Source organism: Branchiostoma lanceolatum, chromosome 2 (assembly GCF_035083965.1).
Source record: "Branchiostoma lanceolatum isolate klBraLanc5 chromosome 2, klBraLanc5.hap2, whole genome shotgun sequence".
Classification (NCBI taxonomy): Eukaryota; Metazoa; Chordata; class Leptocardii; order Amphioxiformes; family Branchiostomatidae; genus Branchiostoma; species Branchiostoma lanceolatum.
In genome coordinates this window covers 14,947,198-14,974,000 of record NC_089723.1, presented here as the reverse complement: position 1 = coordinate 14,974,000, position 26,803 = coordinate 14,947,198, and the positions used below count along the sequence as shown (strand labels likewise).

At 40.9% G+C, this 26,803-nt stretch overlaps 2 protein-coding genes across 2 annotated transcripts; one reads left to right on the top strand and one right to left on the bottom strand.

Annotated features, from left to right (window-relative positions):
• Positions 1-209: 209 nt before the first annotated feature.
• On the bottom strand, positions 210-16,007 carry LOC136426858 (serine/threonine-protein kinase ATR-like). The gene is made up of 17 exons (XM_066415577.1): positions 15,910-16,007; positions 15,370-15,435; positions 15,083-15,174; positions 14,283-14,480; positions 11,685-11,885; positions 10,947-11,130; positions 9,919-10,033; positions 8,933-9,063; positions 7,663-7,834; positions 6,141-6,311; positions 5,224-5,420; positions 4,339-4,465; positions 3,487-3,718; positions 2,425-2,492; positions 968-1,058; positions 498-592; positions 210-215 (listed from the first exon to the last, which is right to left on the bottom strand). The coding sequence occupies exons 2-17, from the start codon at positions 15,432-15,434 to the stop codon at positions 210-212; spliced, it is 2,145 nt and encodes a 714-aa protein (XP_066271674.1). The 5' UTR covers position 15,435; positions 15,910-16,007.
• Positions 16,008-16,255: 248 nt separating this feature from the next.
• On the top strand, positions 16,256-26,803 carry LOC136427555 (tubulin polyglutamylase complex subunit 2-like). The gene is made up of 9 exons (XM_066416513.1): positions 16,256-16,406; positions 16,942-17,021; positions 17,619-17,706; positions 18,297-18,449; positions 19,567-19,668; positions 20,348-20,511; positions 21,350-21,513; positions 23,105-23,152; positions 25,756-26,803. The coding sequence occupies exons 1-9, from the start codon at positions 16,325-16,327 to the stop codon at positions 25,817-25,819; spliced, it is 945 nt and encodes a 314-aa protein (XP_066272610.1). The 5' UTR covers positions 16,256-16,324; the 3' UTR covers positions 25,820-26,803.

Here is a 26,803-nt window from a genome sequence, read left to right as displayed (position 1 = left end):
TCAGTACAAGGAAAATCATGCCTTTGCCCCTTAGGCGTCGCCAAAAACAATTTTATTATAGCTTTAAAGTTATGGATAAGGAAAAGGTCCAACATGTAACTACATTCATTTGGTAAAATCTATTAAGAATGATTTTTTGTACGTACAAAAAAATGTAAAACTGATGTCAGCGCTTTTCTATGCAATAAGTTATAATAACAATTTTCATTTTAGGACTGGTAAATAGACAAATTTTATCAACTACATAAAACAGGTGTAGTAGACTACAATGCCCCCCTAGCCGCCCCCGGCCCTGAAATATTCTAGCCAGGGTTTCTTTCTGGCTTGATATATCCGTAAGCTGACATGATGAATTTACATGTACAGTACATAATGTTTATCCGACATACATAGATGATATACAGTGAGTCAGATTACTACATGTATAGAAAAAAATGAAAGTATGGAATGCTTGAATGAGCTTAATTCTGAATGATAATGATGACATAATTTATTACCAATGCAGCCTTCATGATGTGGATCCTCCACTTAGGGGCCACCTCTCTTGGAACCAGGGCCAACAGGTGAACACATAGAGGTTTAGCTTCATCACCTGTATGCAAGAACATGTCAGAATTAAAAAAACGCTCCTGCAGTTCCAGAGCAAGCTGCTAGGGAGCTAGGGACCTACACCACTTCTTCCTTACATCACAAGCTACCTGCCACCAAAAAATCAAGACCATAGCACGTCCAGGTCAAAAGATAGAAAAAAAAGAAAGTTCTGCTGCAGTACCATGGTCACATACATGTACCAGGGGGCCCAAAATCAACCTTGACCTTTGCCTTTTCATCACCTACCCACATACTAAATATCATCATAATCCATTGAGAAGTCAACATATAAAAATTTAGAGCCTGTAGAGTGTTTTGTTCTTAGTAGAGACAGCATACATGGTTGGTTCGTAAATATGAACGAAATAATACTCACCAATAGTATCAGCAAACTGTCCACACAGACCAGCTGCTTCTTTTGTAGAACAGCAGCCGCTAAGCCTTAGATCCAGCCAGTTCTGATCCTCCTAAATTAGAAAATAAGGCAATGATAAATATAATGCAAGTAAAAATGATTTGAAACGGTTCGAAACGGTACAATTAATATCTAGAGATCCACGATCTCATACCTTTGCCAAAGGATGACCGTTACGTCTGATATTACAAAATATTATGATTTAATAGATCCATCCACAAATTCTTGTATTACACTTCCACAAGGTACAAACAAATGCCCAAAAAATTACAAATGGCACTGAAAACATAACCTTTTTGGTGAAGGTAATTATATGATAGTTATAGTTGTGTGAAGCAATTTGTTATACATGTTATGGTCTCATTCATGTGTTACTCAGCGTGTATACTCTAAAAGAATCCTTACCCAAAAAATAAACTGCATGAACGCGTGTTTATATCAGTGGGAAATTCCCTATTAGCCAGCCCAACTGATCTCAAGCGTCAAACTGATGAAAGCTTGTTTGTAACAGAAGAAATTAGCAGGCAAAGTTCGGCAGTTCCTATACAAAGTAAGTAAGTTTGGCAGCTGCGCGCGAGGTCGGACTTGCACAGGCGTGCATTTTGAATGATGCAGTCGTGCGCTTACAGCTGGAAAGTGCCTTTTGTGGGGTATAGCTAATTGCAGTTTGTAATTGCCATAAAAAGGAATTGAATGCCTACTGGTAATTGCTACAATTTTTTCACATGATATAGGGTAAATGTGCTCAACATAGAATGAATAACCTTCAACAGTTATAGTTCTCACTGTTGGAAGACAGGGCTGAGTGGAGAAGAAGAACCCATTGTTCCCCGTGCATGGTGGCATCGCAAGATGTCCCCACTCAAGGTTCAAGGTTCATACATGTAGTTGTTTGAATTCGAATACCGGATTCGCAGGTTGGAATCGATGTTGTTACAATTTTTTTGTTCGAGGACACAAAACTCTCTCAAATTCTGGCGCATTTCGCATTAAAATGTGTGTTTTTTTCGGGTCACCGGGTAAGCCACAAATAAAATACAACACGGTGTATTCTGCATCACCCTCAGTCCCGGCTATGGGCACCAGAACTTTCCAATGTGCTCTATGGATTAACATTTACCTGTTAGTCAATCAATTTACATGTTGTTCAACTGTCTTGTATGTGGAATGGTCCATTTTGCAGTGAGTGTGTGGGGGGAGCACATGATGTGCGTGTGTATGTAATTACCAGGGATACAGGGTATCTTCTGGGTGTCACCTGCAAAAGAAGGGTATCCAATGTCTTTGTTTTCTTAGCGTAGGGTGTCCAAAAGACACCCTGATGCCCTGCTACATGTAGCTAATAGCCTGTTCTATATGTATGTTAAAGTGGACATCAGAGACAGCAGAGGAGCAAAAAATTGATAGACGACACTTACCAGCAGCCATGGAAAGGACAGCACCATAGTCATGAACTGTAAGTTCTCCCCTCCAAACGCAGATGTATCTGCAGGAGAAAGGAACTCAAGCCGTCAGCCACAAATTGTCAACAAGCCTGGATTACATAATACCCGTTCTCATCCATTAGAACTATAACTGTTACAAGAATTTCAAATTACACTTTTCAAGGAAACTATCATAGCTATCCTGAAAGTAAAGAACCCTTTTATCCAGCAGTATACTCGTACAATCAGGGGTTCATCTAAAGCGGGGAACAGGGGCAGAGTGCCCCCATGCCCTGACCATGCGCCCCCTTATACATGTAGTATACCCTGGGGAGCAGATTCTCTGACAAGCATAAAATTCTGATTGACCAGGGATGCTACTACAGGTCACATGTTGCCAGTCTTAAACTGTGACTTGTCTGACAGTAATTTTCCCCTCAGGAAGCCAAAGAATGCTACATTTTAACTTAAAATTCTCTAAAACTCCACACTGTGGAAGGGCCTAACCCCCCTTCCACACCATCCCCCTGCTTCAGGTCATTCTCCTCCCTCGCAATGCTCCCCCTTGCAATTTTTTGTAGAAAAACCCCTGTACACGCATGTACATTAAGGTAGTCTCTACACTGGAAAAGGAAAGTGATCTCGAAACAGTTTAGCTCAAATGAACTCAATGAACAGATGAGCTAATCTTCCACTGGTCGTGACAGAGAGGACAGACGCTATGTACAGTATTTACAGGTTCACTGGACGGGGGTAAGTCCCCTAGCTCTTTTTGACAAACAAAATGAACAGTGGACCACCGCTTAACGTCCCGTCTAAGGACTGCAACCCTTTCCGGCAGCGTGCATGTCGGGTGAACGACCACAGTCGCTTCTAGTTCCAGGGGCAAGATCGCTAACCACTGGACTACGCATGCTACCCTCAAATGATGCTGAGTAGTAAACTGGTAGCGTGCATAGTCCAGTGGTTAGCGACCCTGCCTCTGGACCAAGAGGTTGGTACTTCATCATCATAGGTATATCTAAAGGCAACTTGAAACCCAAACCAAAAACCTACCTGACACAGACAACACGGCTCCTATTGACTGCACCACCAGCAGGTAACATTCCTTTAGGTCGTCCTTTGACAGCAATCCTGGTGTCTGTTTCAGTGTGGTGAACCACACGCCGCACAGGTTCTGAAGGTGGCTGGCAGGTATCCAGTCCTTCACAATGCCTTGACTTGCCGCACATCTCACCGAAACTTCAACAGCAACCCTGACACCCTCCAGCAAGCCTAGTAGATTCTCCTGCAAAATTGAGAAATTTTCAGAACACTAGACATAATCAGGTTATTCTTTAAACATGTCCAGATAAGGCCTAAAAGTCATTGGGTACAAGTACGGAGGCTTGGGTACAAGTTAAGACCTGTACCTGAAACGCGTATTTAAGGTTAATATCTCACATATAGGTTCATTTAGTTGTGTCCAAAGACATTTATGTAACGGCTGTTACTCCGATGCAACGTTGACCATTTAAGAGAACAAAAGAGATTCGGCAGTTATAATGGGATTAAATAGCAGGCTAATTGCCATATACGCATTACGTTCTGGCGACATGCTCATGTACTTGTACCTTAAAAATTTGACAGTAACCTGTGGTCTCCAATGATGACAGAAACAGTTGTAAGAAAAAAAGTTTGACATCTGGACTTCTTGTATCTCATGAAGAGAAACTGCTATCAACAGAGAGAATCAAAGATGGTGTTGATTTTAACAGCAATACAATGTTTTAATCTTTTCCAGTGCTACATTTTCATATTTGAAGTGGGAATTAAATGATCAAACAAGTATATACATGTACCTGAGTGTAACTAGTCCATAGTAGAGCTGCAAAAATAATATAAAGCTGAAATCATTTTTGACGATACCTTTGTAGATTCTTGTTGTAACTTAAGGCATAGCTCTTGCAACTTCTTCTCTAAAAGTTGATAAACTTCTGGCTTCTCTATTGACTGTGAAACCCCAGTGTGACTTGGCTGCTTGCTGCTTGTTGTCCTGGAAAAAAAATTATACAAAGTTTTAAAAAGAAGCAAAGCAGTTATTTTGAACATAATGCTTTTTAAGTGGTAATTACATATAGTGCAACCAGTGTTCTAGCCAGCCTGAAATTTTTACCTGTCATCTCAATTTCTTTCGACGGAACATCCAGTCGTGCGCCGAAAGGCGAGACAGTCCGAGGGCATGCTCCCCCTGGAAAATGTTGAAATCTTAACCCTCTGAAATGCTATTTTCTGCATTTTGAGAGGCAAATTTTGCTGGTAGATTAACATTTATCTAGTTTGATGACAAATTTTTGATCAGTGTTTTATTTTCAAAATTGGATTACTGTTAAAGTAGCATTTAAGTTTGCCTTGGTTCTATGTTCGTGGATTTTACGGCCAACCTCTTTTTCTGCGATCTCAAAACCACCACGAAAACTTTTGTTCTGTTTTCTGCCCGCCAACCGGCCAGTACGGTTAAATCAGTGACAGTTGATCATCCCAGCACTGACAAAAGCGACTGTTCTGTCCGTCTGTAGCGCCCTTGCAAAGTCGCTAGTAAGGGATTTCAGACTGGCTATCCATAAAGGCCCCAGTGTGTCCATTACTGTGTACTATATGACTATAATTATAAAGTGGTATCGCAAACTCAAAACCACCGCAAAATTTAAAAAAACACAACAAACCTAAATGTATTTGATTAGATTGATTGATATGATTCCACCCGATTGAAAACTTCAATCCAGTAATAAAACACATGTACAGCAGCTGTACCTCTGGCTCTGAGTCGGAAGCTGGCTTCTCCTGCGAGACAGCTTGCCCCTCTTTTCCAGCTTCTCGTCCCCGCTGCTGATGCCCTCCTGGTCGGATGAACCCTGCCCTCTAGCAGGATGTTGCTGCAGTGCAGGATCTTCACCTTTGACAGGAGGCATCTTTGCACAAATGGCCTCGAAGAGGCAAGGGACCAGATACTGTGCAATAGAAATTGAGAAAGATTCATACAGGTCAAATACATTTCTGTTAAAATGGTCACTAGCATGGGTGAGTCTATGTATTTCTTTACTTTCCTTTAAAAAGTTTAATTTAGTACCTCATATTGTACATAAGAACTCGATACATATATTAAACACCCATACTTCCCCCGTACTACATGTATCCCCCAGTGGAACACCCTGCCTGGCATGGTTGCGACTGCTCCCACCGTTGAGTCTTTCCATGCCAGGCTGGAGGCCTGCCCGCCTTAGCACGGTACCTCAACTCCCCCCCCCTACTTTGCCCCTGAAGGGGCTATTTGGGGGTTAATGAATGTAAATGTAGATTATCAAAGGCCACACCATCTTAATTTTATGGATGGCATCCTCTGGAGACCCCAAAACTAATGCGCGCGGGCGAAAAAAAAGAAAAATCCAGCAAGAGAAAAATGTTTCTAATCGACATGTACAGGTCTGGACTACAAAGCTACCACAGAACACAACTGTATCCAACGAACAACAGGTCTTTATTTGTAGGAGGTACATTCGTCTTGTTCATCATAGCACACTTGGCTCAAGTGATTGATGTATTGACAAGAACGACCAACGATATTTTTTTGAGAACAGGCGAAAATCAATGCGCGCGTGGATGTTATGCATAAAATTAAGTTGGTGTGGCCTAAAGTGACTGTACATGTACATGTGATAGCTTCTCCTTACCTGCTTAGAACCTGCAGCTGTCCCCAGGTGCACAGCTGTTCCCAGGTGCTGCAGCAGCCCCAGGACAGCCTGTTGCAGGTGGTGTTGCCTCAGACTCACACATCCCTCATAACCCTCAGGCACGTGTCTGTAGATGTAGCACAGTAAGCCACACACACACGACCGCAACTCCTGAGAAGTCAAAACAATGTTTTTTTTGGTCAGAAATTATCCGCAATGGCAGCCTTTCTAGCGCTGAATTGATGCAGAGTTTACAGGTTTCACATAATACACAATATACACATCTTATCCACACTTGCATTTTGTGGAACTGTCGCAAGGGTCTGGGCGGCTGCCATTCGGCACCAGAACTCAATACGACCTTCCCCAACCGAAGTCAGGTACCCATTTACACCTGGGTGGAGTGAGGAAAGTCGTGTTAAGTGCCTTTCCCAAGGGCACGAGATCGGTGACATGACAGGATTAGAACTTGGTACCTCTTGGTACCGAGCCGAACGCTCTGCCGTTGCACCACACGACCCCACGGTAAAATCATCAAACATATACTACAGTAAAATGCATTTAAGTTTGCATAGCTTTAATTGTTCGCAGTGATTTAAGTTCGCGGCAGCACTATAGTCACATACTGCTACAGTATAGGACAAAAATGTTCGCAGTAGTTTTATGTTTGCGGTGAAACGGTTGCCGCCAAGATGAAGACACTGGTTTTCTGCTGTATCTACACAGAAAGGAAATTGGCTGGTCTACATTAGAACTGTGTACCAGTACTGTACCCGACACAGTACCGGGTACAATCAATTAGGTACATGTCCAAAATACCTGAACCCTGGTGGAAATCAGGTCAAGCCTGACTCAGGGGATGGCCACTCTGACAGATAAAATCACTATGAAATTACCGTGGCAGTGCACTAAATCCACATCAGAGTCTATACTATATACTCCAGCACATAAAACACATTTGCAAGGCTGGAGTTAAATTCTCATCTGTGTTTTCATAAAAATAATAGCACAATTAAATATTATCATTTTGTTACCAGTTCAAACATGCTTTTGTCCTTATTGAAAAACTACAATTTTCTGAACAAGTACTAAGGTACAGGTTCAGGTCCGGACCTGTACCTAAACCTGTGTACTTGTACCTGTACCTGTACCTTTATAAAATTTGTTTAGGTACACAGCTCAAGGTTGGGGGAAAATGGAGTAGGTCACAGCACCTAATTCTAACGGTGGGAATAAACATTGCTCATTTACTGTCTCAAATATTAGTGATCAAATATAAGCGATGATGAAATTTTAGCTGTTGACTAGTGACAGTTAAATCTGCTAAAATTAAGTTACAGTTAACAAATCAAGAATTGTAGTACCTATCAAGTCAACTGTAAGAGAAAAGCAACATACATTGCACTAAAAAAATCCTGGCTCATTTTTACTCAAATGTCGATATGCAACAAGATCTTAGGGCCACTTCTTAATTGTATAAAAAAATTACATGCTTTCAAGTTTCAATACAAGAATGGTTTACCTTGGTCTGTAGATTATCCAACCCGTTCCCAGCAAGAAGGACAGACAGCACTTCCAGCGTGGCACAGATGTGATGTGGGGGGATACAGTGGGCAGGCTGTCTGGTATGTTCATCTACTTGGTACACAGCATTTAGGCACCCTGCGAGGCTTCTCTCCAAGCCAGGGACATCCCTAGTAAGGCATTTACAACATTGTAGTATTCACATTTAGGCCATGTTGATTTGATTATATGGATGACATCTGCACGCACATCAATTTTTTTTCTATTTCCTAAAATAAATAAAAATTTTTCTCACAAACTGTATACATAGACTGTGCAAAGAAGCTACAAAATTAGCAAATATATGCCGTAAATTGCAAAAATATATTTCGCAAAACCGATACTCATGTCTAGAATGCCAAAATCAAATAGGGAGATGTGAAAGACCAAAATGAAGAAACCATTCTTTGGTATACCTTTCTCAGTGTGTTTAGTCATTTGTTCAACCTTCCTGACCACGTAGATTTTATAATGAATTCAACTTTTATTTTTGAAAACTTTTTTTTTTATTCGCACGCTCACATCAGTTTTAGGGTTCCGCGAGGATGTCATCCATATAATCAAATCAACATGGCCTAATATGAGATACACAATGTACATCTGAATGTATGTGAGGACAGTAGTAAGTAGGGGTGGGTACCAGTACAGAAAATTCAGGTCCGGTCCAGGTCCAGGTCCAGGTCCAGATGGTCAGGTCCAGGTCCGGACCTGTACCTGTATCTTATTATACTATAGTAGTGTCGCAGTACATCATATTTTGGAGAGCGAGACACAAGTAAAGGGTAATGCCATGCATGAAACGATATAATTTCTTAGGTTCGCACTTTGTCTCAAAATTACCTATACTCCCCTCACCGTCTGTTGACTGATCTAGATATGATTCACAGCTAACGCCTTTGAAAAATCTTCGTTAAATCTGCTGGTTTGTATTTTCTTAGACCGGTTATGTGACCGCCTGCTAGTAGCCTGGTACTGTGAATTTTCTTATCGGTCCATAGGCCAGTCCACTGATTTTTTCTGGACCGTTTTTTTTGACCGGTCCATAAGAAAATACCGGTTTTGTACCGGTACACGGTACCGGTACCCACCCCTAGTAGTAAGCGTTAAAATTGGTTTGAACAATAAATAACTTTGACATCAATACTACTACAGTTATTAGTAAGATGAACAATGAACTATAAAACTTGTAAAATTTAGATACAAAAGAGAACTTTGACATGGTACTTTACCCTTCAGACACTGCTCCTCTTGTTGACAGTATCTTGAGTAGAGCGAGACCACAGCCCACCAGGTAGTCTAACACTCCAGCAGAGGGCAGACCCACATGGGTAATCAGGGCAGTCAGCACTGCCAGGGACTCCTGAAGAATTAAAGGTATTCAGTACAAGGGAAAACATGCCTTTGCCCCTTAGGTGTCGCCAAAAACATTTTTTTCTCTATCATACAAAGTAATGGATAAGCAAAAGGTCCTAACTATATGATAAGAATGATTTAGTATAATAACGTGGTGTCAGCACTTTTCTGTGCAATAAGTTATAATAATAGAAACCTTATTTCAGTTCAACTTGGTAAAGAGAAGCATTTCATCAACTACATACAGGTGTAGCAAACTAGAATGCTCCTCTATACATCTAGCCAACCATGGCCCAGGTACAGTAATTCTTGTTTCTTTCATTGTAACTTTATGTTCACCATTTTCATGGTCACTTCAGTCTGTACCCTTAACTTATCATCACATGAAAAAAAAAGTTGCTTTTTTTATGATTCCTTCACACATCCGTTTTGTAAATCACTTGCCGCCACTGTGAAGTTAAAGTCCAGTGAAAATGTTCATTTTCCTTGCTACTGTGAAGATAAAAGTGAACTACAGTACCCTCATCTGAGTACTGAGGTAAAGCATGATGTTTTTAAGGTACATGTAATAGCCAAAGTGTGGTGTCGTTGTGTGGAGTAATGTTAAGGTGTTTCGCCCAGAACCCAGTGGTCCTGGGTTCAAATCCCCTGTCATGCCCGCATGTTGTGCCCTTAGGAAAGGCACTCTACACGAATTTCCTCACTTCAGTCAGGTCAAAATGAGTACCTAGCTACGGTAGGGATATCCCTCGAATGTGACATCAAATGGTGGCCCTGTGTTTGAGGAGAGCCACAACTTGAGCAAATTAAAGACACTTGATGGACACACCACACAATGAATGAATGAAAGAGTCTTACACACCTTTTTGAGTGAAGGTCCTCCCACCTCCAGTTGACAGCACAGTCCTGCCCACAGCAGCGGCACTTGGTGGGCAAGGAACTGGCACAGCTCTGGTACCAGGTGGCCAATCAGCCGGCTGAAACATAATAACATTAATTAGAGACCAATAGATCTATTTGTCTCAGCTGTGTGAAATACTTCACTTTGAAAACAACAGCCAGCTCTCTCTGATCACTAAAGAAAACTAAATGTTCTTGGCAAAATCTACACAAAAAAAGATCAAACAACGTTGAGTATACCAGTGGCTTGTCCGACTGACCAGCCCTAAGAGTTTAAGACAAGCGTAAAGCTAGTCGGCCCTGGCCTTCCAAAAAGTGTCAGAAGATTTTTTAATTTTTTAATGAAAAATGTAAAGATGTCCTTAAGCTTGCTGCAAGTGAACAATGCATAGAAACATGTCATTTGATTTCAGTGCAAATGAATTTTTTAACTTATTAAACTTTTCCAACCCTGGACTAGTGCTGGTTAAGTGCAGTTACACATCAAAAACAGCTCATTCAAATTCTAGCTCCTCTAATGCTTTGGTCAAATTTACATAGGTGCCCGATTTAGAGGGTGTAGCCCTGGCCAAGCCCAGAAGCCACAAATTTGTCCTCTCTCACGATTCGCTTACGTCCCCGGGTTCCGGGTTGATTTTAACGCCGATTTTGAACTCAGTAGGTATGTGGAGTCAAGAAGTAATTTATATAATAAAGGTTCCTGTGATCAATGCCTGATCTTGAACTTGAGCTCATGTGGAGTCAAGAAGTAAGGGTCATGTGGAACAATGTCTAGTCTTGAACTCGAACTCAGGCCCGGCCGTGCCCCAAAATAGCACAGTCGACGCAGGGTGCTCCATGTGGCCACATACAGGTCACATCCGAATGTGAAAAAAAAAGCCTGTAAACTACTTGTACTTTTTTTCCAATAATTATTGTGACCGAAGAATATCCAGTATATATTTATTAGGTGGTATTTCAATCCCTCTTTAGAACACAACACTAACAAACCTCAGTGCAATCTGCAACAAGTAGAGGTTAGCGAAGTACTTGATGGTGACCGGTACGTCCTTCATGGTCTGACTCCCGGGAGCACTTGTGTCCTCGCCCTGGACGAAATACGTCAAACGGATGGCCTGCTCCGTCATTGTGATCTCGCCAAATCTGAAGATGGTCTTGCTTACGCTGATCAAGCCTTGGAAGAAACAGACGGTGAATTGTAAGTTGCTTAAATCTTCTAAGGAAATACTGTATTATACATCACATTAAACCTACAAAGTTATAAAACTTCATATACAAAATCAACATTCTCAATGGAATTATAAGTATTAGTACATGTATCACAAGAACAGCCCTTGTACCCCAAAGTTTTCATAATTCAAAAGCAGTAGCATAACCCTGTAACCAATACAGAATTGTATAGCTGAAAAACTACTTCTATAAATCAGTGTCAAAGTCAAAGTTCCTTCCCGCACCGATGGTGCATAGGTCGGCGCCCATCTCCGTTTCAGTAGCCCTTGGGCCACACAACTTTGTGCAAGTCACTGAAGCAGGGAGTTAGTCCACTGATGGTGGTGTGTGTTCAACTTCCATACTCTTTCCCAAATGCTGAATGCTAAGCAGGGAAAGCAGTATGTAGCATTTTTAAAGTCTTTGGTATGACCCGGCCGGGGATCGAACTCACAACCTACCGTGTGCAAGGCAAACACTCTACCCACTAGGCCATTGCACCGGTCTACTTCAGTGTACTTAAGATTAATGACATGTCATTAGACGTACTTCCGATAAGAGCCACAAACTCCGTGGCTAACTCCTGATACATGAAGACGTCCTTGATGCGGATCATCTGCAGCATCGATGTCAGGATGTCCAGGGAGATGGTGTGGAGGGGCTCACACTTCGGCTCTGCCAGCAGCCGCAGCAGGTGGCACATCACCCAGCAGCTGAAGCCTGAAGGAATGTGGTTGAGACTTGTAAGTACATTGCATGAAATTAATGAAATGAATGAAATGTGATCCACATTCCTGAAGGGACCTCGGGTATAATCATGGGCTGTTTGTGCAACTGCACGGTGGCCTCGCCAAGGCACGCATTTTAGGCCAAGCACACCGGGTCACCCCTACATCATCATCATCATCATCATCGGTCTTCCTACCCTTCTCGATAAGTATGTTGGGTTCTTTTACGTGCAGAGGTTTGATGCTTGAGGCTAATATAATGCCCGAAGCTACTTTATACACGAGGCCAACGGCTTTACGTCACCATCGAAATGAGGAATGCTATCCCTTACAACATGTCCGAGCTGGAGTTGACCTTAGGATCGAACTCTGGCCAAAGGATCCAAGGAATCTGATCCAGATGGCGAAGCAGCGGGGTTGCGTTACCGCTTGCGCCATGGGGACATGTACATTTTTACCTTTACTACATGTAAATTCAAACCAGCTTTCTTTTTATCTTCGCCGTGTACTATAGTACTCGGGGAAGATTATGTTTTCGGTTGAGCCAGCTGTTTGGTGGGTCTGTATGTATGTCAGAGCATAACCAAGAGACCTTTGATGAATCTTTATGATTTTTGGTAGGTGTGTAGTGGTTGTGCAAAGGAAGGTCAAGTTCAAAAATGGTTCACCTTGCGTTTTTCAACAGTACTGCAGCGGACTTTTAATTTTTGTGCGTTTGTATGTTGGCAAAAAAATTGACGGAAACGTTGATGGATCTTCATGATTTTTTGCAGGTGTGTAGATGTTGTTGAAACGAGGGTCAAGTTCAAAAATGGTTCTCCTGGCATTTTCCGTCGGTACTGCAGCGGGCTTTGTGTGGATGTGTATTTCTTGTGGACAACATAATTCAAGAAGCTGTTGATGGATCTGTATGATATTTAGTGGATGGGTAGGGTTTATAGAAAGGAAGGTCAAGTTCGATAATGGGCCTTCTAGCGGGTACCTAAGGTACTGCAGCGGAGCTTCAAAATTTAGTGTCATATTTTCTGAAAGTGCCATGGTCATGATATTTGTATGGTAGATAGTTCACGCCACAAGAAGTAAGTTCTGTAAGTTTGGGCCCCCTAGCGGCTTGTTTAGAACTGCAGTGGGTGTTTTTGTTTTGACATTCGGTCAAGTATTACTTGAAAAGGGGTAAACAGATTGTCGTGAAGTTTTGTATGTAGAGCGCTCAGATGGTGCTTTACACAATCGATAATTGTAAATCCATTACATTCCATAATGGGGCATGTGACAGCGTTCCCGAAACAGGCCAGCAGAAGGCCTTGCCAAGAAGTATAAATAAACAGATGGGGTACATAAATAAACAAATGGGGCAGTCTGACTACAATTCAAGCAGATGTGTGGGTCCGGTTGGTTTTTAAAATGTTCAGTGTCAGCATTTTTGTTCAACACACGGTTGGAGACATAACGGAAAGGGAACAAAATAGAAAGCCTTACAAAACACCTTAAAACATGTGAATAACCAGCCGGACCACTCTTCTGCTCAGAGAGAACCTAGCATCGTATATTTATATATTACAACAACAGTGTGAATAGAGTCATGTTTGTTTAGAGTTCATTGAGCAGTTCAACAATGGTAGGAATTGCGCTCGTCCTGTAGCGCTTTGACCAAGAGGGTTGCTGGTACCGGATACTAGTCCTATACCACCAAATGTTTTTTTATCCCTATCTAGACTGGACTCATTCTATCCCCTCCCCCCCTCATAACTTCCAAACGGTATGGTGTATGATCAAGTTTGCAGGGGGTGATAGCATGTAAATATTAATCACTCTTCACAATAAGCCTTGATTATTTGGCGAAGATAATGTGTTCGTGGAACTCTAGTTTGTCTTGTTTTGCATAACCTGAAAACCACCTTCAGGCATAACACACCAGTTTGGGTTAGCGGAAAAAACTGTCCAGTCCAGACTGCAGAAAAAACTGTCCAGTCTGAAAAGAGCGTGGCTATAGTGGATCCAGCAGGATCAATAAATTCCTATTATAATAAGTGTCTAGTTGTTATTGATACGTAATACGTGTTATTGGCACTATTGGTATCAAAAACAATATGACTCCAGCACCACTTTGTCCTTATCCATATCTATATATGTACTGTAATTCTCTTTATCTTCATGGTTGCAAAATTCACGGTGTAAGGAAAATAGACATTTTAACTGAACTTTAACTTCATGGTGGCACCAAGTGATTTACAGAATGGATGTGTGAAGGAATCATAAATAATAACAACAGTTTTTTTTCACGGTGATGATAAGGTCACAGTACAGAGGTGACCGTGAAAACAGTGAACATAAAGTTATTTAGTGAAATAAACAAGAATCACACTAATTTAAAATGACAAAAACAAACCTTTAGAAACCTTGTACCCATCCTGCGTTAGCGCCACAAGGTCACCTCTGGCCTGGGACATGTCAGGGGTGGGGTCATCGGAGGTCGCCGGCTCGTGTACAAACAGCCACGGGAAGTTGTCCACGCCGTGTCGAATGAACTGCAGGAGCATCTGACATTGCGGCATGCCACCCGACGTCTTACTCAGCTCCTGCGAAACTGTGGGAACCAATCAAGAGCAAGCCATCAGAGATTACAGACTTCACCCCCTTAATCACACTGCTCACCACCATCAAACTCCCTTTGGGCCATACCCTGAAATTCAGACCGTACCCTTAAATTCGGACCGTATATACCCCCGAAGAATTTGGGCTGTACCCTGTAAATCGGGCTGTACCCTGTACTTTTAGACTGTACCCATTGGCAGCTGACATCGCTTGGCCACAGTGCATAGTCGCGTGAAAGTCGCATCTAGATACCCTGTACAGCAACGATACACAATCCCACCTAGCCTAATATATGCTGTACCAAACATTCCTGTCCACCTCTCTGCCGGATGGCATTGTACAAATCGCGCCCAATCTTGAGAACACTTCTGCAGTAGCTCTCCAGACCGCATCTAGCCACAACTTGCACAAGTGTTCTCATGATTGGGTGCGATTTGTACAACACTATTTCTGGGTACGACCCGAAAGTAATTTGATGGGGGTGCTGCAATATCCTTTCATTCAGGCAAAAACAGACAGAACTGTACGATAAAGGCAATCAATACTCGATATTGTTAAATAATTACAATTAAACTATAGTTGTAGTACACTTACCAGAGTTCAGGTCTGTTATCAGGACATCGATCAGCTGACAGAAGTACCTTCTGGTATCACTCACTACCTGACCTCGCTTCTCGACTGTGGCACTAGAATTGGAAACAAAAATGGAGAAACGTCCATATCTTGTATAATAGTCTATCATGTAAAATCCTGTAAAATGTTCATTTGTGACTTACTATTAAGGTTCTTGAGTTATGCCGACTACAAAAGTCTTGAAACACAAAAACACACAAACAGACAGACAGACATTTTTCATGGAGATAACAAGTGATCAGACTTACTCCTCATACTCCTTGATCAGAAGGAAAACCTTGTCTCCTACTTCTGCTAGAATAGGACGAGGCATCCTACAGAAATGGAGATGAAATGTCACAAGTAAGAAATTATCATGGTCCTGTCACAAATAATAACAATAATAAAAATGGGTTTATTCAAAGAACATTTGGCAACCCAAGGCCTGAATTACATGTTCTGTTACATTCAATAAAACTATTAAAAGGTAAAAAAAACATTTGATTATGCAATATGAAGAAGAAAATCTGAAATTGTCAATAAAATGAAATAATCACATGACTGTCCTGAATATTTGCAATTTAAAGTTACATCATGTATTACAGTGTTTAAAATCTGATGTCTGACTCCTTGTTATTACATGATGACATACATGATTATAAATCAATGAACCCGAAAAAATTATTATGCCCCCCTCCCCCCTCGTAGATAATCTTTTTAGTAACACGTACGAGGCTTAACTTAATTTGAATCAATGTCACAGTCATATTGTAATCTCAGGAGCAAAAAGCATAAAAATGGGCGTTTACCTGTGCCTTTAATTTGGTAAACAAACGCAACGTTTTCTACATTTCAGCTCAGCTGATCCACAAACTTTCACTTTTATTTGGAAGTGGCGGGAAAAGTTCGTGCATGCTGGGTAGGACCAAACCACTAGTATTGTAGGTTGGCAATAATAATTGACGCACTATTATAACAAAAACAATCAGCATGTAATCAAAATTACTAAATCAATATTCTAAGAACAGTACAAAGATTTTAATGAATAACATTGTTTAGAAAAATTATAATTTGGTAAAAGAATAAATATATATCAAAATATGACCCCCATTAAAAGTGGGTATTAACGACAACAAAGATGGCGGCTTTTTGAAAATTCGTGAACAAGACGGGCTAAAAATTTGTTTTTGTGGATTAGCAAGGCTTGTCTTTGGTTTACTCAAGATGTCGGAGAAAGAGGAACTTCCCAAAGTCACCCCAAAAGAGGTTTTCGATCGTTTGACGTTCGGAGTCGTGAAATCACTCGGTAAGTTGTGTGGTGAAAAATTATGCCCCCCTCCCCCTGGATTTGTTTTTGTTGCTACGCTACACTTGCTCTGCGTTTTTCGTTTCAAGGCATCCTCATTTGAAGTGAAGCATGATGCTGTTTCAAGTAGGTAGTAGCCTCCAAGCAGGCCCACTGGATTGCAAAGACCGTATCCAACTGGAAGAAGGAGCTTATAATGCAATCTAAGGTCTGCCACAAGTCGGCATGGACAAAGGCTATTAACATCTAATTGTTACCTAATCAAACTGTGCTTTTCTATAGTACGGTAAATGCATTTAAGTTTGCGTGGTTTTTAATTCCCGGTAGGGAGTAAATGGAGTATTCACGGTGGTTTTAAGTTCGCGTTTGAAACAATAGTAGCGCTACATTCATCGGTGGGAAAAAAGTTTTGCGGTGCCCCCGGTGGATTTAAGTTTGCGCTGAAAGTTCGCTGCGAAAACCGCGAACACAAAACCACCGCAAACATTTCTGCATTTACAGTAAATGATATTTGTTTTGTTTTTTTTGTGTGCAGAAAAGAAGAAAGGTGTTTTAGACATCCATGTTGAAGAAAGAAAACCAGCAGAAAGACATCTTGTAGTGAGCTGGGAGCAGGTAAAGTATGAGTGTTTAGGTTGGCCGACTCTTAGGCCCTTTACCAACTCCGGCCAAGGCTAATCGGACCGACTTGGCCCAACACCCTGGTCAACTCGGCCCAACATCTCGACCTCAGCCGGGGTGTTGGGCTGAGTTGACCAGGGTGTTGGGCTGAGTTGACCAGGGTGTTGGGCTGAGTTGACCAGGGTGTTGGGCTGAGTTGACCAGGGTGTTGGGCTGAGTTGACCAGGGTGTTGGGCTGAGTTGACCAGGGTGTTGGGCTGAGTTGACCAGGGTGTTGGGCTGAGTTGACCAGGGTGTTGGGCTGAGTTGACCAGGGTGTTGGGCTGAGGTGACTGGACTGAGTTACAAAGGGGCTGAATTGTCCTGATTCTGAAACGTTGGCATGCTTGAAAAATGACTAGCACAGGTTCTCCATGAAAGTAGACCATGTATAGTTTGTATACGTACTCTACTACTCAATACTTAAGAGGTTAAGCCATATCTTCTTTGATGGGGGAAAGTAAGCTACCGGTACCTTCATGAACTTTGGTACGCCTATTTAAAAAAACATTCATTTTTCAAACAGTGTATATATTTTTCTTAACTTGACAGAAACATTCCTGTATCCTGCCAGAAGATGTTAAAAACTTCTACCTGACCATGAACGGACTTTTGATGACCTGGAAAATCAAATCCGATGGTAAGTTTAATTATTTTCTTATCGAAAGTTGTCATGGATACCAATATACAAAAGTCATGCTTATCTTATCATCACCCTACGCCTTTTATATTAAAAAAAACAAGATAGATTAGCATTGTTGCGTGGCAAACGGTTAGAGCATTGGACTCAGAACTATTAGGTCCTAGGTTCGATACCCACCACACGTTTTGGACTTGTGAAAGGTAGCTGTCTGAAGCAAATTTTCCGCTCCTGCCACAGCCTGGTCCCAAGGGCGACAGTGTGTAGGGGCAAAATGCGCTCGGGCTGAAGCGCCAGATGCGGGTTTAACACGACCTTCCCTGGCGGTGGAGTGACCCCCACCAAGCCACTTTGGCTAATCTAGATCTGTCAAAATGTGTCCCAAAAACACACTACAGATTTGTTGCGCCAATGTGTCAACGTCTGCACATTGACATCCAGCAAGAACCGTTAAATTTTGTTTTTCTACATACGGACCACCTGGCTAGTGATCACTCTTTGGTGGTCCCTAAATAGTTTAGTAATTTTCCCCATTGAGACAAGCATTAGAGATCTTGTCCTGTTCATTGTACATCTACTTCTTCCAACAGAAATATTGATGAGTCTGGGGAGGATGGAGATCAATTCTATCTCTGAGCTGAAGAAGCTGAACAGCACGTCCCCCACAGCTGGGACCAGTAACAACCCCTCCCTGGCCGACATCGACTCAGACAGTGAGACTGAAGAGGAGGAGGATGACACAGGTGGGTCTTCTTACCTCCGTGATTGAAGTGCTCATTATATATTATATTATATCATATCATACCATATCATATCATATCATATTATAATATAATATATTATATTATATTATATTACATGTTATGTTTGTGTGTTTTTATGTCAACATACACGGAGTCTCAGTGTTTCAGTCTACATTTCATTAATGGTCTTTGTATTTCTTGGAAAGGCTTTACTTTTTTAGGAAAGGCGAACACACCTGGCCATAAATTATGCTAATGAGGACCTCATTTGCATGATTTATGCTTAAACTTGTAATTCCCTTACCGGAAAAGCTGCAGATGTCAGATTTGACATGTACGTACCGTTAGCAAAGGTGATCACACCTGGCCATGAATTATGCTAATGAGGACCTCATTTGCATAATTCATGCATAAACTTGTATTTCCCTTACCGTGACAGCTGCGGATGTCATCTTTAAGATGTAGGTACCATTAGGAAAGGTGAATGCACCTGGCCAAAAATTATGCTAATGAGGACCTTATTTACATAATTTATGCTGAAACTTGTATTTCCCTTACCGTACAAGCTGCAGATGTCATATTTGAGATGTAGGTAGCTTTAGGAAAGGTGCACACGCCTGGCCATGACATATGCTAATGGAGACCTCACTTGCATAATTTATGCATGATGTTGTATTCCCCTTACTGTAAAAGCTGTGGATGTCATCTTCTACATGTAGGTACATGTAGGAAAGGTGAAAGCACCTGGACATAACTTATGCTCATGAGGACCTCATTTGCATAAATTATGCAGAAACTTGGATTTGCCCAGGAGTTATTTTGGGACAGCCCACTTCTTGCATGAGGAGTATGGGCGAAACATCCTGAATTTGCTCTTAAAGCAAATGACGGCCAGTCTAGTTTCTTCTGTATTGGTATGATTATGTTACCAGTTCTAATGCCAACACCACTCACTCTACTACTCATCACTCAAAATACTCAGCAATAGAATACAGGATGTTGAGGGGAGGAGGATGATATTTATACAACATCAGTTATGCACTTCATTTCTACCAAATAGACATTCAAATAAATTCATCAAATTTTGCATCCCATTGATTGACACTTGTCGTTCCAGTGCCCGTCAAGCCTCACTTTGACAGCCGGAGTCGCATCTATGAGCTGGACCCCTGTGAAGGTACTGGAAAGGTGTGTCTTGTCTTCAAGAACACAAAACCAGGTGGGAAACATTATTCTTTTAATTATTTATTTACTTATTTTGATTTACCACATTTGTAGAAGGTTTGACAGAACAGGTGACTATCACCTTTTCAAGATGTCAACCCAGACCAGACTGTAAGGTTTGGACCATCGCACACCGGGGCATGCCCCTACTCTTTTTCGAAAGGTGTGATGGGTTATTTTACGTGCGTGGGGTGTGGCTCTCCCCAAACACAGGACCTCCATTTAACATCCTATCCGAGGGACATCCCTAACCCTAGATGATCTAGGTACTCATTTACACCTGAGTTAAGTGAGTAAAATCGTGTTAAGTGCCTTTCCCAAGGGCACAACGTCGGGCGCATGTTCAGACATGTCTGGGGGCAGCCCGGGATCGAACTGGGGTCCCTTTGTTTGACAGTCGGATGTTCTATCCATTACGCCACACAATGCCACTCAGAAAGGACGTTAGATGGAGGTCCCGTGTTTGGGGAGAGCCACACCCTGCACACATAAAAGAACCCACCACACCTTTCGAAAAAGAGTAGGGGCATGCCCCGGTGTGCAATGGTCCAAAAACCTGACAGCCTGATTTGACCCGATACATGTCAATAATTGTCGGTTTGTCGGCAGATGGATATACGTGGTTAGGACGAAGAGGAAATCTCCAATATCTTACAATTGAAACTAATTTCCAGGCGTGCCAGCCCAGGGGATGGAGATCTGGTTCCTGGACCGTGCCCTGAGGTGGAACTTCCTGACGGACAGCTTCACTCACTACTTCAGGATGATGATCATGCACCTGGGTCTGCCTCAGTGGCAGTACGCCTTCACTGACATAGGGCTCAGTCAGCAGGCCAAGGTAAACTACATGTTTAGGTCACTAGGGCTGTCCTGGGACAGAAATTTGCTTCTTGGGACGGAAACATTTTTTACCTTGTCTGTCCCAAAATCTTAACTTTATGACATGACATGAAAATATATCTTCATAAGCTTAAAATGATGAATTCAACAAGGAAAATTCAACACATTGGCTCCCTGGAAGAAACAGCCCTGTAGGCCACACACATCAACTATGAATTTTCAATTAGATTAGAATACATTTGCATGCTCATCAATTTTCTGAAATCATTCCGGTGTATTTGATGCCGTGCTTGGAATTGCAGCCAAAAATGTGCAACTATACCATGAATTGTTTGCTTTTTTAAAATTTCCAAACGAGCTTAGTAACCGGTAACAATTGTTGAAAATTCTGCACACAAGACAATAAATCTCAGTCAGGAGGCCAAGGTAAAAGTACCTGTTTAAGGCAACACACATTAACATTGAATTTGTAATTAGATTAGAATACATTTGCATGCACATCACTTTTCGGAAATCATTCCGGTGTATTTGATGCCATGCTTGGAATTACAGTCATAAATGTGCGACAAACCATAAATTGTTTTACCATAAATTGTGTGTCTGTAAACACGATAGCTCAAGAATGCCTAGATGGATTATCTTCATACTTAGTATGAGGGTCATCTTGAGACCTCGAAAAAAATTTAGATTTTGGGCCCCCTAGCGACTTGCTATGGTATTGCAGTGGAACTTCCGGGTTTGATATCTCGTGTTTTGGACATGCTATGGTCATGATTTTTGAGTGGTAGATAGCTCTTGTTCATTTTATAACAATTACTCTCCTGCACAAATTGCAGCAATGGTTCAACATGTATGCACCGGGGAGGCTAGCCATGGACATGCAGGACAGAGGACCCGAGGGACAGGACCAGAGAGAGGCTGACCCCTGCAGCCCTGACCCCTCCATCCCCACCAACAAACTGGACCCCACTCGAGTCTTCAAGGGGAAAAAAGATCAAAAGTAAGTATCATAGATTCAAACTAAACAGTATGGTTCAAATACTACTTTTATTACTGACCAGTCGAACTAGTCCAAACCTTTTAGCCTATATAGTGGTAAATGCGTTGGGTAAGTGCGCTGGGTTCGATTTCCAGGAGCCAGGAGACTGTACTACTTGCATTTCAGTGGTTCCCACACCAGTCATGTTCATGGCCCTGATGCAGAAGAGCCGGGCTGTAAAGGCCATGGCAACAGTCTGGATCCCAGGCTATGATTATTTGAATTGAAGATGATAGAATCAACTATAGGCCACACTGATGTAATGGGTGACATCCGTGCGTGCATTAATTTTTTACCTCTCTCTCTCTCTCTCTATCCAATTTAACGTCTTTTGTTCCCCATCATATGGGGGTTGAACGTGCTTGCACATGGATGGGGAAGCCCCAGAACTCCTCATCAAGTGCAAGTCTTTTTTGTAGCAAGAGTTTTTACGGCTGGATGCCCTTCCTAACGCCAACCCAAACCCTACCTGTTCTCAAAAAAAATCTTGCCGACTCACATTGCCGCAAAAGGTCAGCATTGTGCCGACTTGTCACATCAAATTTGTTATATATACTTCTTTCATAGTTCTTGTCAATATATTAAACATCGATCACTTCAGCTGAGTCTGCTAAGAATAGTAAGATGAACAAGACAAAGACAGCCTACATGTACCTCCTACAAAATGATGTTGTTTGTTTGATACACTCAGTGTCCTGTGGTTCAATTCACAATACCAGATTTCTAGTCCTGTGGTTTAGCAGCATTCTTTTTTTTGCTGGATTTTTTTCCCTCTCGCATTAGTTTTGGGATCTCCAGAGGATGTCATCCATAGAATTAAGTCAGTGTGGCCTTACCATTGATGCAGTACAAATAAAAGGAAACCACAGGGATCCATTGTCATGCGTTCTCTGATGTTACCTAAAGTGTCCTGACACGGTGGTCAACAAAGGCTAATTCTGAATGAAAGATAAATGGATGATTTCATGCTAATTTGATCCCATAATCAAAGAAAGGATGAATTCCAGGCTATCAATAGAGAATGACTTGAAGATAATGGAGTCAGCATCATCACTATTCAGGGAGATTAAAAGAAACCTACAAGGATATATTGTCGTGCCCCCTTTGATATTGCTAACAAAAAAAGTGTTTGGAGAAAACAAAGCTAGAACAAAGGCTCAAGAATAGAAAATGGCCTGACAAAAAGACATGGTGGTCAACAAAGGATAATTCTGAATGAAAGATAAATGGATAATTTCATGCTAATTTGATCCAATAATCAAACAAAGGCATCACCATTCAGAGAGATTAAAAGACACCTATAGGGATTTTATACTGTCATGCCCTCTTTGATGTTGCTACATAAAAAGAAAGTGTCCACTGAAAAAATGGTCTGAATTAAAGATAGATGAACGATTGAATTTTGATGCTGATTTAAATTAAATCTTATCACACAAAGGCTAGGTTCCAGGCTATGTAAAGAGAATTCTTTTTTAATGTATTTGTTTTTGATTGGATACAAAGTCACTCTATGTCTTAGTCTTAATCGTATGCTTCTTGTCTTCTCATTCAGGTCCAAGTCTCAACCAAAGAAGAAACCTGCTGGACAATCTACAACAAGGTGAGATTGTCTTATTTTTATGTAGTTATCTTTTTTTTCTTCAAGCACAACCTTTTTGCAACATTGTTGATTATGATGGAAAAGTCATTCGATAAAATGAATCTGTGGTTTCTTATGCATATCTAGTAGAAGTAGAATTGTGGACATTTCCCTTGTAAAACAATGCATGAAGGTCTCATTCATGGATTATTTCTTCTCATTCTGGTTAATGTAAAAGTATGTGTTTTACATGGGGGTGTTTCTAATTAACCTACAGCAAGGAGGTTATATGAGGGCCTGCATGGGGGGGTCCCGACAACGCTCTACGCTAAATTCGGAAGGCCGGCTACGTAATACGCTAAATTCAGAAAGCCTCCCTACGCTCTACGCTAAATTCAGAAAGCCCCCCCTACGCTCTACGCTAAATTATGGAGTGGTCGGCAACGCTCTACGTAAAATTAGAACGGCTGATTACGCTCTACGTAAAAGGGGCATGCAGGCCCTCTTATATTGGCTATATAACCTCCTTGCCTACAGAAAATGTAGCAGATCAGTTGGGCTGGCTAAGGCGGAATTTCCCACCGCTATAAACACACGTCTATGCAGCTGTTTACTTTTTGGGTAGGTTAATCTTTTAGGGTGTCACTTAGAGTAATACATGAATGACTTAGACCCAGATAGAGCTGTGTACACTGTACCGGTACAGTACCGGGTACAATCAATTAGGTACAGGTCCAAAATACCTGACCCTGCTGTATCGATACTGGACCTGACTCAGGGGATAGCCACTTTGACAGATAAAATTACTATGAAATTACCGTGGCAGTGCTCTAAAGCCACTCTAAAGCACAGAAAACACATTTGCATGGCTGGAGTCAAATTTTCATCTGTGTTTTCATAAAGATAATACCTAGCACAATCAAATATTATGTTTTACCAGTTCAAACATGCTTTTGTCCTCATTGAAAATCTAGCATTTTCCGGACAAGTAGTTTAGGTACAGGTTCAGGTCCGGACCTGTACCTAAACCCGTGTACCTGTACCTGTACCTGTACCAAAAATTTGTTTAGGTACACAGCTCTACTAACAGATGCATTGCACACCTGATTTAGTTAGTCACCACAAAAAAAAAACTGCCAAAATTCTCCAGCCGTGAGACTCTGTTGGCAGGGAAATTTTGGCCCTTTATTTTGTCTGGTGCTTAACCCACTAACGTACATTCAATTAATTGCAATATCATTGTAAAGGGTAATGAATCAGCTTTCCAATTGTACATAATACAATTATAGACAAATTATCATATAGGTAGATGGCGTCGACCAATCAGAAGCCTCCATTGCCCACAATAAGTGGTCTGTTATCACGCCATAACACACCACTTATGACGTCATGTCAGAACACAGCCGTTCCATTTTGTAGAGGGGGTATCTTTTTGATGAATCTTTTTCTTAACCTTGTTTAAAAAATCTTTATAACCGTTGCATTTTGTAGAGGGGGTATCTATTTGATGAATCTTTTTCTTAACCTTGTTTAAAAAATCTTTATTGTCTTAGAATTCCTAAAAATTTCCTTAGAATACATGAAAAAGGGAAAAACAAATGTAAAATTCCCAAAAATGTTCCGCGTTTTCCATTTGCTGTTGGCCAAAGAAACCACATTCTATCTAAGGTTCCGCGCGTACCATTTCCTGCTGGCCAAAGAACCTGTGTTCTATTCAGGTTACCTGAGGTCATGTAGCAGGGAGATTCTTCAATGATAACATTTTCTGACTGACCTGAAACCGACCCTCCTATCCTGTGTGGTTGAAATAAATAAATCAGGCAACAGTTGTACATATTCTTCATCATCTTCTGTTAAAAAAGGACAAATGTGAATTCTCAAATGCGTCAAACAGAAATTGTCTACTCTTATATGCGTCAGTTTGGATAAGCTATATGATAATAACGTTAATGACCCGCCTCTTCCTCGCTCACTCGGTGGTTTTATTCGGTGGTTATAGCACCTGGCCAGGCGTTATGACACCATATACACCTGGGGGCGGGTCATTAACCGTTAATTAACAACAGAAATACACGTATGATGAACTGGACTGAAGGTTCCAATCTTTTTGTGTTAAGTGTATGTAATAATTTTTTTTGTGTGTGAATTAATAAGTTTATTGCAAATTCATGCCTGTAGGCTAATTGCATGCTGACAACAATGTCGAGTACAAACATAAAGTAAAACATAAGATACAAGATCATACTATATATATTGCTAGTCTACAATAAGTTTCTATATCTACTGTACTCATGCGGGGTTTGATTTCTTCTTTGAAAGCAGTGGAAAACAAAAAGTCCCACACTTTCGATGATGAGTGGGTTGGATGATTTTAAAAGGAATATGAGTTTCTGTGTATTTCTTAATCTAGAAAAGCTTTAAGAGATTTCGGATACTTTCATGAATAATATTTTTTCTAAATGTAAATAGATATAAATATATAGACATATATTTGCTCATTGAGTTATGTGTATTGAAATTCATTATCACTTCTCGACCTGCAACATTTTATTTTGTGTATGTTGAAATATATTCTCTGGCCTAATCTACATATGATACAAGGAATCTTCTTTCATGTTTTTCAGGTCTCAGGTTCCAGGAGGTACAAGGCCACCAGCACAAACTACTGCAAGAACAACAAAAACATAGATACAAATATTAATGCCTGTCGATGTATGTACACAAAATGTATGTAAGGTTTAAAAGTGTTTTGTGAGACATATAGTATGTTGTTGCAGTCTACACTACAAATTGATACTTATATTCACAATGAGAAAAGTCATACGAATCACGGATATAATATTAAACGTGTGAACATTAAAAGTTAAGCTATATATCATAAACAAAAATGACTTATTTGTATATATGATGTATGTATATATGATGAAAATAGTGCATCTGTTTTTGTTTTATTCCTTTTTCTACAACATTGGGACTTGTGGTAGAATATACCAGTACATTGTACATGTATATCTAAAGTTTTAGATGTCATAGAAGTACATTTGTACAATGTTTCCATATACAGTTGTGTACATTGGCCATGAAAAAAAATTGACCGAAATATGCACTTTTGATATATAAGTTCCGGTCTGTCTGTAGTCAGTATCAGTCTCAAAGCAAAAAAATGAATGAAAAAGTTTTCAAAATCCAATGTAGATTAATCTGTTGCTTCAATTCCATGTAGCACCTTATTTGTTATCCTGAATTCACTATTCGCATCATGAAGTCGAACGATCGAGATTTCCCAAAACATGATTGATCGGAACTCCTGGTTGTCTTTATATTCAAAGACTATGTAGTTTTGCCAGGCACTCGCGGTTATGAGTACCATGAAACAATACAATTAAATCTTTTCCAAAACTTCTGACAAATATTTAAACAAAAGTCAATTTACCGTTAACCCTTGCCAGTCCTCCTATAGTCCTAAATTTATGGTTATGTGTTGCAGACCCTTATGTATCTGTCCTTATTTTGTTCCTTTTGCGGCCTTTTCTGGCTTTCTACATCGACTATCTGTAAAGGTTCTTGGAGTAGTACCCTCGAAGTGTACTACTGTACTAGAGAGCAGAGAGACTGAGCCGGATCCTCTTTACATCTGCTTGAAAATAAATCTAGACCAGTGCTTCACTGAAA

Bases quoted from the DNA above. Each gene is read 5' to 3' on its own strand.
- LOC136426858 (XM_066415577.1), bottom strand. From the start codon at position 15,434: ATGCCTCGTCCTATTCTAGCAGAAGTAGGAGACAAGGTTTTCCTTCTG. The intron at 11,131-11,684 runs GTACACTGAAGT...GTTTCTTCCAAG, and splicing joins TGACATGTCATTAATCTTAA to GCTTGATCAGCGTAAGCAAG. The intron at 6,312-7,662 runs GTAAACCATTCT...TTGACTTCTCAG, and splicing joins TGGATAATCTACAGACCAAG to GAGTTGCGGTCGTGTGTGTG.
- LOC136427555 (XM_066416513.1), top strand. From the start codon at position 16,325: ATGTCGGAGAAAGAGGAACTTCCCAAAGTCACCCCAAAAGAGGTTTTC. The intron at 18,450-19,566 runs GTGGGTCTTCTT...TTGTCGTTCCAG, and splicing joins AGAGGAGGAGGATGACACAG to TGCCCGTCAAGCCTCACTTT. The intron at 20,512-21,349 runs GTAAACTACATG...CACAAATTGCAG, and splicing joins GGCTCAGTCAGCAGGCCAAG to CAATGGTTCAACATGTATGC.